General features: G+C 47.6%; 2 protein-coding genes across 2 annotated transcripts; both read right to left on the reverse strand.

Annotated features, from left to right (window-relative positions):
• Window positions 1-5,176: 5,176 nt before the first annotated feature.
• Window positions 5,177-8,549, reverse strand: LOC124659089 (probable F-box protein At3g61730). The gene is made up of 8 exons (XM_047197039.1): window positions 8,152-8,549; window positions 6,595-6,827; window positions 6,454-6,498; window positions 6,176-6,343; window positions 6,019-6,066; window positions 5,754-5,924; window positions 5,536-5,643; window positions 5,177-5,431 (listed from the first exon to the last, which is right to left on the reverse strand). The coding sequence occupies exons 1-8, from the start codon at window positions 8,460-8,462 to the stop codon at window positions 5,349-5,351; spliced, it is 1,167 nt and encodes a 388-aa protein (XP_047052995.1). The 5' UTR covers window positions 8,463-8,549; the 3' UTR covers window positions 5,177-5,348.
• A 588-nt stretch (window positions 8,550-9,137) lies between these two features.
• On the reverse strand, window positions 9,138-12,244 carry LOC124668405 (vesicle transport protein SFT2B-like). Its single transcript, XM_047205551.1, has 6 exons — window positions 12,131-12,244; window positions 11,977-12,030; window positions 11,309-11,382; window positions 10,973-11,090; window positions 10,789-10,847; window positions 9,138-9,216 (listed from the first exon to the last, which is right to left on the reverse strand). The coding sequence occupies exons 1-6, from the start codon at window positions 12,242-12,244 to the stop codon at window positions 9,138-9,140; spliced, it is 498 nt and encodes a 165-aa protein (XP_047061507.1).
• Window positions 12,245-14,589: the final 2,345 nt, after the last annotated feature.

A 14,589-nucleotide genomic window follows, 5' to 3' on the forward strand; every position in this document is an offset into this window, starting at 1 on the left:
CTACGAGGAACCGGACCTCTCAGGAGGTGTTGAAGGCGTAGACTACATCATCGTCTACGGATCCGGGGAGGCTTCCGGAGGAGAACAAGCCTAGAGATATCTGAGGAGTAGTAGTAGCCGAGCAGCACAAACTCTTACCATGTAGCTGTTCGATTAAATAAATGTTTAGTTTAATGAGACCATGGTATTGTAAACTAAGTTGGGTTCACCTCGAACCCAGGAGATATCCTCTTAGGACCCAAGAGGAGCTCCGAGACGACTTGTGTATGTGTATTGTAATAATATGTGAATGAGTTATGGACCTTGCTATGTTCTGTTGTACTACTCTGAGGGATGTGATATTTGCGGAATGGTACTTCGCGAATGTTATATCAACGACTGGCATACTACAACATGCAGTGGTATGCAGGGTCACCACACCGGGGTCTCGGTCTCTGCGTCCCCTGGGCTGGCACTTGCCGGCGGCGCCGGCTCGGTTTCCCACTCCGCGGTCTCATGGTGGTGGCCGGCTTCGGGTTTGATGTCTACGGGTGCTTCTATTCTTGTAGACAGTGTTGGGCCTCCAAGAGCAGAGGTTTGTAGAACAGCAGCAAGTTTTCCTTAAGTGGATCACCCAAGGTTTATCGAACTCAGGGAGGAAGAGGTCAAAGATATCCCTCTCATGCAACCCTCGCAACCACAAAGCAAGAAGTCTCTTGTGTCCCCAACACACCTAATAGGTGCACTAGTTCGGCGAAGAGATAGTGAAATACAAGTGGTATGAATGAATATGAGCAGTAGTAACGGCGCCGAAAAAGTGCTTGTCTGAGCGTGCAGTTGATGGTAGTAATATTGCAGGAAGTAAAAATGCGAGTAAAACAAGTAAACAAGCAGCGATAGCGATATTTAGGAACAAGGCCTAGGGATCATACTTTCACTAGTGGACACTCTCAACATTGATCACATAACGAGAATAGATAAATGCATACTCTACACTCTTGTTGGATGATGAACACCATTGCGTAGGATTACACGAACCCTCAATGCCGGAGTTAACAAGCTCCACAATATTCAATGTTCATATTTAAATAACCTTAGAGTGCATGACAGATCAACACAACTAAACCAAGTACTAACATAGCATGCACACTTGTCACCTTCACACTATGTAGGAGGAATAGATCACATCAATACCATCATAGCAATAGTTAACTTCATAATCTACAAGAGATCATAATCATAGCCTACGCCAAGTACTAACACGGATGCACACACTGTCACCATTACACCGTGCGGGAGGAATAAACTACTTTAATAACATCACTAGAGTAGCACACGGATAAATTGTGATACAAAACACATTGCAATCATAAAGGGATATAAATAAGCACTTCACTATGCCATTCATAACAGTGAATAAGTATTCTGTGAAATATAGCCTAAGAGACCCACACGGTGCACACACTGTCACCTTTACACACGTAGGACAAGGAGTCTCCGGAGATCACATAAGTAAAATCCACTTGACTAGCATAATGACATCTACATCATCATATGAATCTCAATCATGTAAGGCAGCTCATGAGATTATTGTATTGAAGTACATAGGAGAGAGATGAACCACATAGCTACCGGTACAGCCCCGAGCCTCGATGGAGAACTACTCCCTCCTCATGGGAGACAGCAGCGTTGATGAAGATGGCGGTGGTGTCGATGGAGAAGCCTTCCGGGGCACTTCCCCGTCCCGGCGGCGTGCCGGAACAGAGACTCCTGTCCCCCAGATCTTGGCTTCGCGATGGCGGCGGCTCTGGAAGGTTTCTCGTACCGTGGCTTTTCCGTCTCGAAGTTTTAGGTCAGGGACCTTTATATAGGCGAAGAGGCGGAGTCGGAGGGGCGACGAGGCGGTGTCACCATAAGGCGGCGCGGCCAGGGCCTGGGCCGCGCCGGCCTATCATCTGGGGGGCCTGTGTCCCCTCTCTGGCCTCTCTCGGGTGTTCTGGATGCTTCCGGGGATTCTAAGATGCTGGGCGTTGATTTCGTCCGATTCCGAGAATATTTCCTTACTAGGATTTCTGAAACCAAAAACAGCAGAAAACAGTGGCCCTTCGGCATCTCGTCAATAGGTTAGTTCCGGAAAACGCATAAATATGACATAAAGTATGCATAAAACATGTAGATATCATCAATAATGTGGCATGGAACATAAGAAATTATCGATACGTCGGAGACGTATCAGGGTTCTGGGTGGGACATCGGCGAAAGCTGTGCAAGGCCTTGGCTGCTGCGAGTGACGACGACGTCCTCGACGCCATGCCCCTTCTTGGAGGAGTCACCATTTGTCCCTCCTTTTTCGTAGACGGTCCGTGGATGGCTACGTTCCTACGGGAAAGCAGGAGAAAAAGGAAGCTGCAAAGGCAAAGGGGAAAAATACAGTTTATCATGACCAGGATAACTATTTTGTACTTGTGCTTGGAGCAGGCCATCCATTGCATTCCGTGCAGGATCCCAACTAGTCCAAAGGAGGAGACCCCGGATTGGATTAGGCTATAATAGCCAGTCGCGGAACAAGTTGATCGCAACTGCTCTGCTAAGGCCGGCTGCTAAGCTCCAGGCGTGTGCAGACAGAGGTGGGTGCTATTGCGAATTTGCCTAACCACGAGGTGAGCAGTAACCTGAAATATGTGCAGCATTTCAGGCTTTCAGGCCTCTGAGTAGCACCCTCGGCTATTGGCGAAGAGGAGAAAGGAAGCTGAGTTGGTGAGACAGTAGTCTGCAGCTGCAATCTCAGAACTGGTAAGCCCGCTCACGGCCCAGATGGAGACGGTAGTCTGCAGCTGCGATTTCAGAACTTGAGAGCATCTCCGCGTTCCCCAAACCGTACCCAAACCGCGCCGGATTAAGCGTTTGGGGATGTATTTCGTTCGTGCCGCGTTTGGGGGACGTCGCTCCCTAGTCGCGTCCCCCAAACAAAATTTTGGAAATTTTAAACTTAACGAGATTCGATTAGATTCGTCCAAACTTACATAGATTCGAACGAAATTTGACTAAATTTAAACTAAACCTAATCTAGAACCACTTGCGGCGGCCGGAGGCGTCGTAGTACTGCTGGAAGTTGTACATGTCGTCGGTGACGACCTCCTGCTTGACGCGCTCGTCGACGGGCTGGTCGACGGGCTCATCCTTCACCAAGCCTCCCTTGCTGCCGCCGGCTGCCGCTGCCGCTGCCGCCACGCCTCGTGTTGACGGGCGTCGCCGGCTCCTCCTTGACCTCCCGTTTGGGGACGGTGTAGGGCGCCGACCGGTACGACGAGGACGGCGCACGCCGGTCCCGAGGAAGAAGAGTGCGAGGAGGACGAGTACGTCGTCCTCCTAGGCTGCCATTGAGGAGACGGCGGCGGTGACGACGGCATCTCCAACCTTGGAGCGCCGTTGCGGATGCCGCGGATGACGTTGTCGAGGGTGCGCCCCGGAACGCCCCAGAACAGGGCGCGGCCGTCCTTGTTCCAGCTGTTGGGGCCGCCGACGAGGTTGTCGGTGCTGTACATCTCGACGTCGTACTTCGCCTTGAAGTACGTCGTCCACCAGGCGTCGTTGTTGTTGACCGCCCACGTTGGATCCAACCGCTCCTCGGCGGTGAGTTGAGCCCGCCGGGCCTTGATGGCGTCCCTCCATTGATCCGTGCCCGGCTTCGGCGGCGGCGGGACGCCAATGCCGTTCACGGCCATCTTCCAGCCGCCACTGCTTGGCAGCCGCATGTCCGGCGGGACTGGATACCGGGCGTGGTACAACGCCCACGCCTCCGGCACGGTGAGGCTGCCGCGGCCGAAGCCGTTCACCGCGGAGATCTTGCGGGAGGACGAGCTCGACATTTTTGGAGCGGCGAGGAGAAGATCTGGGAGGGGGGAGGCGGCGGCGACGAGAAGGTTTGTGAGCGGCGAGAACTGCAGGGCGTCTTAAAACAGCGGCGGCAGCGGGTGGTTGCACGCAATAACTCCGGCGCGGACGGCCACGCGGCCATGCACGACGAGACGCGTCCCTGCGTCGCCTGGGAAAACAGGGACGCCATTAACGTCGCTTGACCAAAGGTAGGCGACGGGATTTTAGCCTTCCGTGCTGCTGACGAGTCGGCCCCGCCACTCCCCGCCTCGCTTTTCGTTGTGTCCGGCGTGCCCGGTGCGTCCCCTGTGGGACGGGGACGGGCTCGGGGCGCCGGACACCATATCGGGGCGCGCCGGACAAAAATGGGCTTTGGGGGACGCGGCTGGAACACATTTTTTATCCGGCACGCCCCAAATCCCTTTGGGGGACGCTTTGGCGGACGCGGCTGGAGATGCTCTGAAGCTCAACACAACCACCAGCTTAAAGCTCCACCGACCACTGTGCACGAATGGTGCAGTATGACAATTCCGTTGTGTGGTTTTAACCAATAGACGCACTGCGCCTCCTTTCAGGTTGCCAGATAGAGACAGTGTGTTCTAGGGAGTAGCTGCGGTGTGTTCTGCATTGCATGGTCGTGTATCAAAGCAACTCCATCCAAGGAGTGATATCTGCAAAAGAGAAATCTATGTCTAATGGGAACTGAATTTTGCCAACAAAAGTAGTGGTCTCAAGGTAGAATAGGAAGCCAGATGATTGACAGCAACAACAATCAGTGCTGACTCCATCTTGCATCTCAGATTCTCAGAGAGCTATTTTACTGCATCCTACATCTAAAGCTAACCAAGCACTGACATCTACAGATGTTCCGCTTAGCACATCAGCTTCACACTATTGTGCAGAATAGAAATCACAAGGAGTCCCATACATGGCCTATTAGGTGCTACATTTTCCAATAAAAAACGGTAAGTGGACAAAATAAATAATCAGCAGAGTATTCCTTTCCAATTTCTTCCGACTCGTATCAGGCTTGATCTAATAGTGCATGGAAAAAATAGAACGAACTAGCATCTGAAGTTCATCACCAGTGCCAGTGTTACCGACGCCTGAAGAACTCAAATGGGATGCAACAGTTCTATTATGAACAAGATAGATAGAGAAGCAGTTAACCAAGCAACAAGCCCAGTACGCACAACGGTAAGCTGGAAGAATCCACATAATTCTATATATATATGATCCAAAGATTCCGCAATTCTTACATTAAACAATGCTCGATAAAACAAACAACAGAGATCCTGCTCTATTTGTGCAATTTCCTATTCTCATTTTCTGAAGTTTAGTGTAGAGGCCAATTTACTTACTCTACTGTACTTATGTCCCTCCTCTGTGACTATCCCTGTCAGCACTAGTATCACCGCAAACTAGCTACGCATTAACACATTCCACAATGCAGCATCAAAGGAACCCAGCCATAAAACAAACCAAGCACAGAATCACAGGAGCTGCTGTGTTATCCTGACAGACACGATCTCCCCGTCCTTCGAGTACCGCATCGCCTTGAACTTGGACAGCAAGCCTGTCATGAGAGACACATGGAATAGTAGAAATTCATGTCAGAACTAGACTCCAGCCAAGATGAATGCTTGCATCAGCTCATGCTCTTGCCAGAACTAGACATACCATGGTTGGGTTTGAGGTTGCTGTTCATGGCGACAGCGATGGGGGTGAAGCGTGCCCTGGGCAGCAGGTTGGAGCGTTCCCGGATCCAAGACTTGGCATTGAGAATGTCTGCACAAAAGATGTAAAAGTGAGCGTGAGTGTCATGCACATATCAGGCAATCATGCACAAGTGAATTAACGAAGTGCTGGAATGGTTTTTGAATGGTTCAGGAACGAACTGCCGATGTGTGGGGTATGGATGTGGTCGCAGTTAAAGATGGCAGCGCCGGCGTTATCCAGCGGCCCATCGCTGAAGTGACTGCCAATGTCCTCATACTCCCAGGTCCCATCCTTGAACTTCTTCTCCAGGTACAGCTCACAGTGCCGGGCTTCCAGAACCTGCATTGTCCCTGTACCACAAGTTGTTCGGACACTAACTAAATTCAGTAAGCAGCACCACAATGGCAGGACCAAGAACAACAACAACCTCCAAGCTAGCATCACCTTTGCACTTTTTGAAGTTGCACACAGGGCATCGCACCATGTGCATGTCTGCAGCATTCAAGAAGACCAATGAACAATGAGGCATGCCAAACAGTTCAGCAATACCAGTAAGCTCCAGGAACGGGCAAGAAGGGGGGCATGGGACGTGTGCACGTACCAGCGATCCAGATGCCAGGTCGGACGTTGGTGAGCAAGCAGGCCCCAGTCAGACTGATGGAGAACCGCGGGTTCTCGTCAGCCGGCGGCATCCCTCGTGGCAGCACCAGCGTCGCCGTCAGCAGCATCCTCGACGTGTCCATCAGGAATCCACCAATGCGAAACCACTCTGCACCAGACCAAGCGTCAGGTATATATATATCGATGCAGGAGTAAACGGCAATGGCACAAGAAACAGGCTAGGAGAGAATTTCTGGGACATTGCTGCGAAGTGCTTACCGATGTGCTTCTTGGGCTGGCGAAAGCAGTATGCGTGGGTGTTGTCTGCAAGGAACAGGGGAAGAGAGGAGCACGTGTGTCAGTAAGTGGGCCTGGTGTCAGTGTAGGAAGGGAGGAGAACACCGAAGGCTTGGTGCTTACTGAAGGCGTTGACGTAGAGGAGGCGCCAGGAGCGGTGGAACGGGCGGGGAATGAGGAGCTTGAGGATCCTGGCATCGTCAGTGCGGAGGGAGAGGTCACGGAAGAAGGCGTAGCACCAGATCGAGTCTTCTCCGAAGAGGAGATGGCGGAACCAGTGGCAGGTAGCGGCGAGGTGCACCAGGTCGGCGCCGTGCAGGTACTTGGCCACCTCCGTCCACATGTCCGGCTCATACCTGCACCAATAACAGAATAATGGTCTTCAGATTTCAAACCTCGAAGCAGAATTCGCTGCTCAGACTAAAGCATACAAATGCCGATCAGAAACAATGCTGCACAAGGTTGCAGAACAGGTAGACAACAACGAAATCCTGAACTAGAACGCTATCCGAATCCCAGTACTATATCAAATATAGAATCTCTAACTCGCTGAAGCATCAGAATCACAAGTAACTCAAAGCAAATTGCAGGCATTAGCTATTGGTAAACAAACACTTCGCTCCAGAGAATTTGAATACAAACAAAATGTCACAATAGCTCACCCGACCCAGCCACCTAAACTGAGGTTACAAACAGCAATGCAGGGCACCTTGGACCAACTCGAGCTCCTGCTGCTTCAAACCCAGTAACAGAGCCGAACTCGAATCACTTCAAAACACATGCAGATATGGGCAGCGATTCTACATTTCTAATTGGAAACGCTAATAAGCCAGAATTTCGAGGGAGTGAGAGTCACATCCAGCGCACCAAAATTCGAAATAATCAGCAGGCTTCAATCTACCGCATGCAGAGGATTCAAACAGTATCACCAACTGGAGAGTGGCCCAGTTGCGATCGCTTCAACACCAAGCTCGATTGACGCAAAACAGGACACAGATACGTTTCTAATTGGAAAACGCGAAGCCAGAATTTCGAGCGGTTGTGCGCGTCAGTTCCTCAATCTACCGCGCGCATGCAGTGGGGGTTCAAACAGTAAAACCAGCTGGACACTGGGTTCAGTTGCGATCGCTTCAACACAAAGCTCGATTCACGGCAGAAAAATCCAAACCACTCCAACACGCAAAACAAGACATAGACACGCAATTCAGTACGCGAAATCGCAAGGTGATTCGCACCGATTCGTCAAACATCGCACAGATGTTCAGGCCAATTTCGCTCCCTCCGATACACCGCATTCCAGAGCTACACACGCCTTCAGGGTTGAGAGGATTCAAACTAGGAGCTCGAATCGATTCACGGCAGGAAAACTCAAGCCACCCCAACACGCAGAACAAGGCACAGATTACGCGATTCAGCACGCGAAATTGCAAGGTGATTCGCACCGAACATCGCACAAATGTTGAGACCAATTCGCTCCCTCCTACACACCGCGCGCGGCGTTCCAGAACTACACACGCCTTCAACAGGGGGATTCAAACGAAACTACGAACTCGAGTCGATTCGAAGCGCAGCAGCCCCGAGCGTAGTCGAGCGAATCCACCACCAACAGCAGCAGGCACGGAAAATTCCAAATCCACGGAACGGAGACGCACGAGAGGGAGGGAGACCCGAAGCGCGTACCAGTTGAAGGGGACGCGAGAGCGAGGGATGGAGGAGGCGCGCGCCAGGGGCGCCGCCAGCCGGCAGCACCTGGTCGGCTGGAGCCCGACGACGGGGCTGCCGATGTAGTAGCTCCCGCACAGCCTGGCCCTCTTGCTCGGCGCCGGGTCCTCCGCCGCCGCCGCGGGCCGCTTCCTGGGCGGCGTGGGCGGGGGCGACGAGACGAAGTCGGGGTCGAGCAGCCGCGGCCGCGGGCGCTTCCTCAGCTCCATCATCCCGCTCTCGCTCGGTGGTGGTGGTGGTGGGCGCAGAAGAGAGATGGCCTTGCCCATGTACTAGGCAGGTGAGGTGCCGTGTGCGGGCGAAGCAGGGACGCATATGTAGGCGACACGGGTTTCGAAATTTGAAATGGTTGGAAGAACTGAAGCACAGCTGCAAGGGTAGTTTGGGTATTCTACCAGAGTCCACGTGTCACCGCTGGCTCACTGGGATGTGGGGCAACCTCCGTTCTGGTGGGCCCACATGCCAGTGGTGGCCGTGAATGCTGTGCACAGCTGTGCTGATCTGTGTTCCAGAATTGGCTTGCACGCTCGAACAGTGAGCATTTTTTCTTCTGCAAGAGAGGAATGAAAAGTGCAGGATTAATAACTGTAGAAAAATGACTACAACTTTGGGGTTCACAGAAATAACTCGTCCAGAGCAAATAAGCCAAAATGGATATGCTGTTTAGCTGAGTTTTGCAGCAACAAATTTACACAGAACCTTTCCAAAAACAAATTTACACATGATCTGGTATAAAGAAACAATGGAATCAAGGTTTCAGGAGTTCTGAGCTGCACAAATAAAGTGTCTCCCATAGCATTTATACAGAAAAAAAATATACAGATTGATCCATTCATCATTCATCAACAAAAAAAGGAAATGGGTGACACACTTGAACTGCAGGGGCGGCGGAGATGAGCAGATCTCTGATTTCAGGTGCCCAAGCATGTTAACAACGGGCAGTGTCATAGTTCAGTGTCGCAAAGCTTCACCATCAGGTCGGAAACGATTCGGCGAGCGAAGGGGATGTAGCTCAAGCTGTACCTGAGGTGGAAAATGAAGGGGGGCATTTTAGCATGGTCAGATAATTCTGTCTTTTATTTTAAAAAACTAGGTAATTCTGTCAGTTGACTGAAAGGGGAAGAGCAGAAAACTGAGATAGTACAATCAGCACATTGTTTCCTGGATTGGAGATTTTACAGTGTTCAAAATAACCTGTATCTAGTTTCCCCACATGCTATATACACTATCTGAAATTCTGGAGACCTCTAAGTAGAAAAAGGATTATATTCTTACACTGAATGTTTTAAGTGAATATCGAAGTTTGCATGGTCCCCAATTAAGTTATATGTTCAAATATAGCATTGCGTACTATTTCTCTTCGCTACAAACTGAGATACAATGTCCTACTGTACACCCTGCTGCTGAGCCTTGATTACAAGAAGAAACAGTTCCTGACAGGGTCCATCTCCTCCATCATGCTCTGCACCTCCCCTGGCCCCAGGGCCACGCCACCAAGGAAAACGCCACGCTATCATACAGGCAAGTTTAGCTTGTAACTTTACTTCTATGTTTGCTTCAGGATCCTTGCACCATTACCCTTACTAGTTCTTACTTTCATTACAAGATTTTGGCTATTGGCTGCTACTGTACTATTGTGCATAGCAATTTCAAAATCCCTAAGGAACTAATAGTCAGGCATTGCTTACTCCAGCTTTGCATATGCCACTTAAGACTGACGAAGCTGCACCGTTTCAGCAACATGTTCCCTGTGGAACCGTTTCTACTGGGATGATGCGACCACTCATGGTTACCAGCTACTAATCTGGCATCACTACTTGATAGCTTTTTTAGGCATGTACTCTTTACAGTTGTGTACTTGTATACCAAAAAGACATAAAAGTTAAGCCCCCTGTATAATGGAGTGCATTAAAGGACTGGGTGAATTGCATATTATCCACTGGCGTATCTGCGCTCCCACCAAGTTAGAGGTGGTGCTCTATTTAGTATTACAGGTATTGCTTCTTCGACAATTTGACATGGCTGGAAAATGGGCATGCTACACATATACAATGACTTCAATAACTCCGCAAATGGATACATAAAACAAGCAACACTCGGGAAAACCTGAAATCGATTCCAATAAAATGCAAGGGGATGTAACAATTCTCTGTTATCTTGATAGTATAAGCTAATCTCAGTTCTGAGTTTGCTAATGGTCCTCTATGAACACATTCAGTACATGATAGCACTCAAGGATCCAATGACTGCAGATAATTAACTGGGTTCATTTAATATTCTTACAATTCAGAAAACACAGAAAAGTAAATGAAAAAAATATTGGCAGGTGTTGGGATTATCCTAGTGCATGCAGCAGAGTAACATTCTAGACATTGCCTCACTTAGCACAGTAATAAGTACATAATACAAGTTTCATTTACTTTTTCTATATGCAAAACAACCAAGTATGTCTAGTCGTTTATTTCCCTGTTTAATTGCATACCTGAACTTAATTAAGGTAATTGCAACTTTGTGGTATCTGTATTATAAAGTGATAGTTTAATGATTAACAAGTCAGTAAGTAACTTCAGACTATTTGCAGGAAAGCCAACTTACCAAAAGAGGGCGCAGATCTCACATATGATTGCAATCAATGTTAGCAACTTGTCATGAATCTGCACACAAACCACAATCACAATGCATGGTTATCCACCAAGCTTGGACAAATCTCCATTCAACTAGGTAATTTACACCCAGGAATAAGGCTATAAATGAACAAAGAGAGATAGAGATTACTAACCAAAAGAGCAAAAATTAGAGCAAAAACAACACATCCACCATAAATAGCCGTAGCATAAACACGAACTGGGTCAAACATCATCCTCAGTTGTTTATCCAGCCCCATTACAAAGACTGTGCTGCCAAACAAAGTATGAAATCAACATATTGCAAATATTCAAGAAAGAAAGTTAGTAGACCTAATGAAAGGTCTGAACAAATATATCAACTTGGCATTTGATAGGAGCATATGATTCACACTTGACAGTTTGGCTACATTTGTATAAATAGAAACACATATTTGTCGAAGAGTAGAAATCTGAAGATAAAAAAACATAGTGAAAATCTGGGTACTCACCTGCCAACTGCCATTATGTTTCCAAATGTGAACATGATGGCGAATTTGATAGGTCTGGCGAAGACAATAAGTGACTGCACAAGAAAAAATTTAAAGTAAGCAGTGCATTGCATGAAGAATTTACAGCCAAACATGTTTGATTTACAACAATTAACTTCTGCTCAATAGTTCAGAATTACCATCAAGGTGTACTGAAAGTGCAAAGCCTAATGATAAAATTTCTGCACTCTAATGGAATTAGGTCGATTAACAGTTGTTTCGGTTAGGTTCTCCAAGAGAAGGCAAAACATCAGGTCTCCAGCACCGACCGAATAAATGTGATGTATGTTCTTACTGCGAAATCACTGTGTTGGGTAACCTAAAGTTCTGAATGCTGAAATGGGTATTTAACTATTTATTCGTGAGATATGACCCAGTACTTCAGGTTTAGTTTTGCTAAGCCTAAATGTCAAATGACATATCTGATATTTGGAAGGAATAGCATCAGGCATTGCTGAAAATAACATTGCAAGCATAACTCTTAACGATGGTTCTTAATAATCCCTCGATGTATATGATCCAACATCCAATTGCTCAAAATATCGTCAGGCTCGTCAACATGGCTAATTATTCACCTGCGGTCAACTAGCAACTACAGCAAAAACAGCACGGAGATTACAGCCACGTACCAGCATCATGAGGACGAGTCCAGCAGCCAGGCACGCCGCAAAGTAGTAGAGCCGCTGAACAAGGCAAAACAATCAGAAGGCAGAACATGTCAGATCGACGCGGACCAAGAAAGAGCTGATGCGTTCGAGGGCTCTGGGGAGGGGCATGTCTGACCTGGAGAGGGGACAGGGAGCAGAGGTCTTCGGTGTCACCGAGAAGGTCGTCCTCTTGCCCCTCTTCGTCGTCGCCGCCGGCGAGCGAGCGGTGGAGGCGGGTGAGCGCGTCCATTATTGCTTCGATCGGTTTCTCTGTTTCACTTTGGGGATCGATTGCAGTCGAGTTGGGGAGGACAGCGCTGCTCACGTGACATCCTGACCGTCCGTTTTGGCTGCTGAGAGATCTGACGGCTCAGAAAATGTTTCTACAGTGATGCAGAAACTGAAGGTCGTGGTGGGGACTCCTGGCTTGAACATTTCGGGCAGATCACATGAACCACTAGTATGCATATCTAGCATATCCTAAAAACCCCGCACATACAAAAAGTATTTCTAAAAGTATCTCAAGCACTATACCTTAAAACAGGGGGAAACTCCATTTGGAGCTACATGGAGGTTGTCTTTTTTCAAAATTCAGAAACAATGTTTTAAACCTCTAAAAGAAATTCTAGACGTAGTCAATCATGTATACTACGAATATGTAAAATCCCAAGGCAAATTTCCTTGTATTTTAGGTTACATAGAAATAACAAAAAGGTCTTCATATAGCTCAGGTTCCTTAAAATAGACCCATATTGTTTTAAGGGCAGTCACACCCATGTCCTTAAAAGCAGTGTCAAATTTTAGCAACAATTTCAAAAAAAAAATCTCAAACGTTTTAAAAGGTGCTTTATGTGTATCTAAATTTCATCACCACAATTCCAACGCATACATTCGACCATATCTAAATTCACAATGTTGAATGAAGCTAGTAGGAAATGATACTCAAATATCATAAACATGTATCGTTCAACATAAATATAATAATCCCCGAGCCACAACCCCCCCCCCCACAGTCAACACCATTGTTATATCTATCGCAAACCTCATCTCTAAAGTTGGAGCTACAACCACCACCGAGCTTGCTTGCAAAGTTGGAACTTCCCAGCCTCACCTCTAAAGCCACCAATGAGTGAAGTTATATTTGTACTCACGATTCACTCCCTCGTCGCGAAGACAAGTGTCATCATATATGGCTCTAAAGTGTTAGCATCGGATAACGATAACTTTTGTTCTTGCTCCCACATCAATTTGTGCTCCGGTAAATGACACATTGTGTGTATGCAATGTCTCCTCCAACTCTCGTATTTGAGCTTCTTTTCTCCTGAGCTGAAAACCAGTCAACCCCCCTCCTTATGAGGTCCAACCTCACATCTATTCTTCATCGTCTTCTTCAATTGATTCCTATCGTGGGTTAGAAGCATAAGTAAAGAGCATGGATAAATGTTCACTTCCTTGGGGGCGAGGACTAATCCCAGTTGGAGACCTTGGGTTACCATGAAAGATCCCAAAATGCCACAAGAAGCTCACCTTATCCTTTTTGAGACTCCTCCCCAAAGTAGGACTTCTAAAGTCAATCATATTATGGTGATATTTTCAAAGGATATTCATTAGTATTTATGTTGTCCTTGAGCATCATCAATGATATGTATCATCAAATAGGTGATTTAATATGAAATATTCCCTAGTCAATAAGGTTATGGGGACGCACATCCTTGACTAGTGTCCGAGTAGACTAATGACTCAGTTTCGCAAGTTATAGGCATGGTGAGGCCAATTGGATAGTGCTTACTTTGATGAAGAAGTTTATTGAGTCATACGGACCAACTTTGAGATGCAACGAGCAAGTTGTCATCTTTTTGTCCCAAGTAAAGTGTAAATGTCATGTTCTTAGACCTAAGGTCCAACATGACCTGAATTGTTGATCGAATGTCTTAGCATTTCAAACTACTCTGTAAAAGTAGTTTCCATTCGGTGACATTGGAGTGTAAAGATCAATCCCTCTGCGGTCATGTGATCCATGATACCTAAGAATACCGCGAAGTTCTTTATTTCATGTTCTTTTCATCATGTAAATTGAGGGTTACATGTTGGGCTCATAGTTCGGCTAAGCTTAGCGAGTTCTTTTGTTTCCACAGTGTGGCGCAGGGTTGTTTCAAATTGTATCCGTGTGATAATAATATGTAAACACATTAAACATTTTGATTATGTGATCTGATCAATAAAGCTCACGTTTCTTAAAAAAATAAAAAAGCATCGAAACAAAAGTAAAAAAAAGTGCCATGGAAGTTGAACCACAAATTACCGTGTTACCCTGAAACAAGGCTCAAATTAACCGCCACCCACGCCCAGCCGACGCAACCACACAATGGGTATTTCCGTCACGCTTCACCCGATACACGCAACGCCGTACCGGAAACAAAATCTGCGGGGAAAAAAATAGATAAAATCCCCCCGAAAATCCGCGATCGCGTCGCTTCTCTTCTCGCCCCCGCCTCCAATTCCCAATCCCCTTCCTCGCCTGCCCGCCCGCTGCTCCTACTCGATCCCATCCCATTCGATTCGATTCGGTTCCTGCAAGGTCTCCCACCATCCGAA

Source organism: Lolium rigidum, chromosome 6 (assembly GCF_022539505.1).
Source record: "Lolium rigidum isolate FL_2022 chromosome 6, APGP_CSIRO_Lrig_0.1, whole genome shotgun sequence".
NCBI classification, from domain to species: domain Eukaryota; kingdom Viridiplantae; phylum Streptophyta; class Magnoliopsida; order Poales; family Poaceae; genus Lolium; species Lolium rigidum.

Excerpts from the sequence above, each read along its gene's own strand:
- LOC124659089 (XM_047197039.1), bottom strand. The coding sequence starts at position 8,462 with ATGGGCAAGGCCATCTCTCTTCTGCGCCCACCACCACCACCACCGAGC. Across the intron at positions 6,344-6,453 it reads CCAGCCCAAGAAGCACATCG|AGTGGTTTCGCATTGGTGGA; the intron begins GTAAGCACTTCG and ends GGTCTGGTGCAG. Across the intron at positions 5,432-5,535 it reads CAACCTCAAACCCAACCATG|GCTTGCTGTCCAAGTTCAAG; the intron begins GTATGTCTAGTT and ends CTCTCATGACAG.
- LOC124668405 (XM_047205551.1), bottom strand. The coding sequence starts at position 12,244 with ATGGACGCGCTCACCCGCCTCCACCGCTCGCTCGCCGGCGGCGACGAC. Across the intron at positions 11,383-11,976 it reads GACTCGTCCTCATGATGCTG|TCACTTATTGTCTTCGCCAG; the intron begins GTACGTGGCTGT and ends TTTCTTGTGCAG. Across the intron at positions 10,848-10,972 it reads CTCTAATTTTTGCTCTTTTG|ATTCATGACAAGTTGCTAAC; the intron begins GTTAGTAATCTC and ends GTTTGTGTGCAG.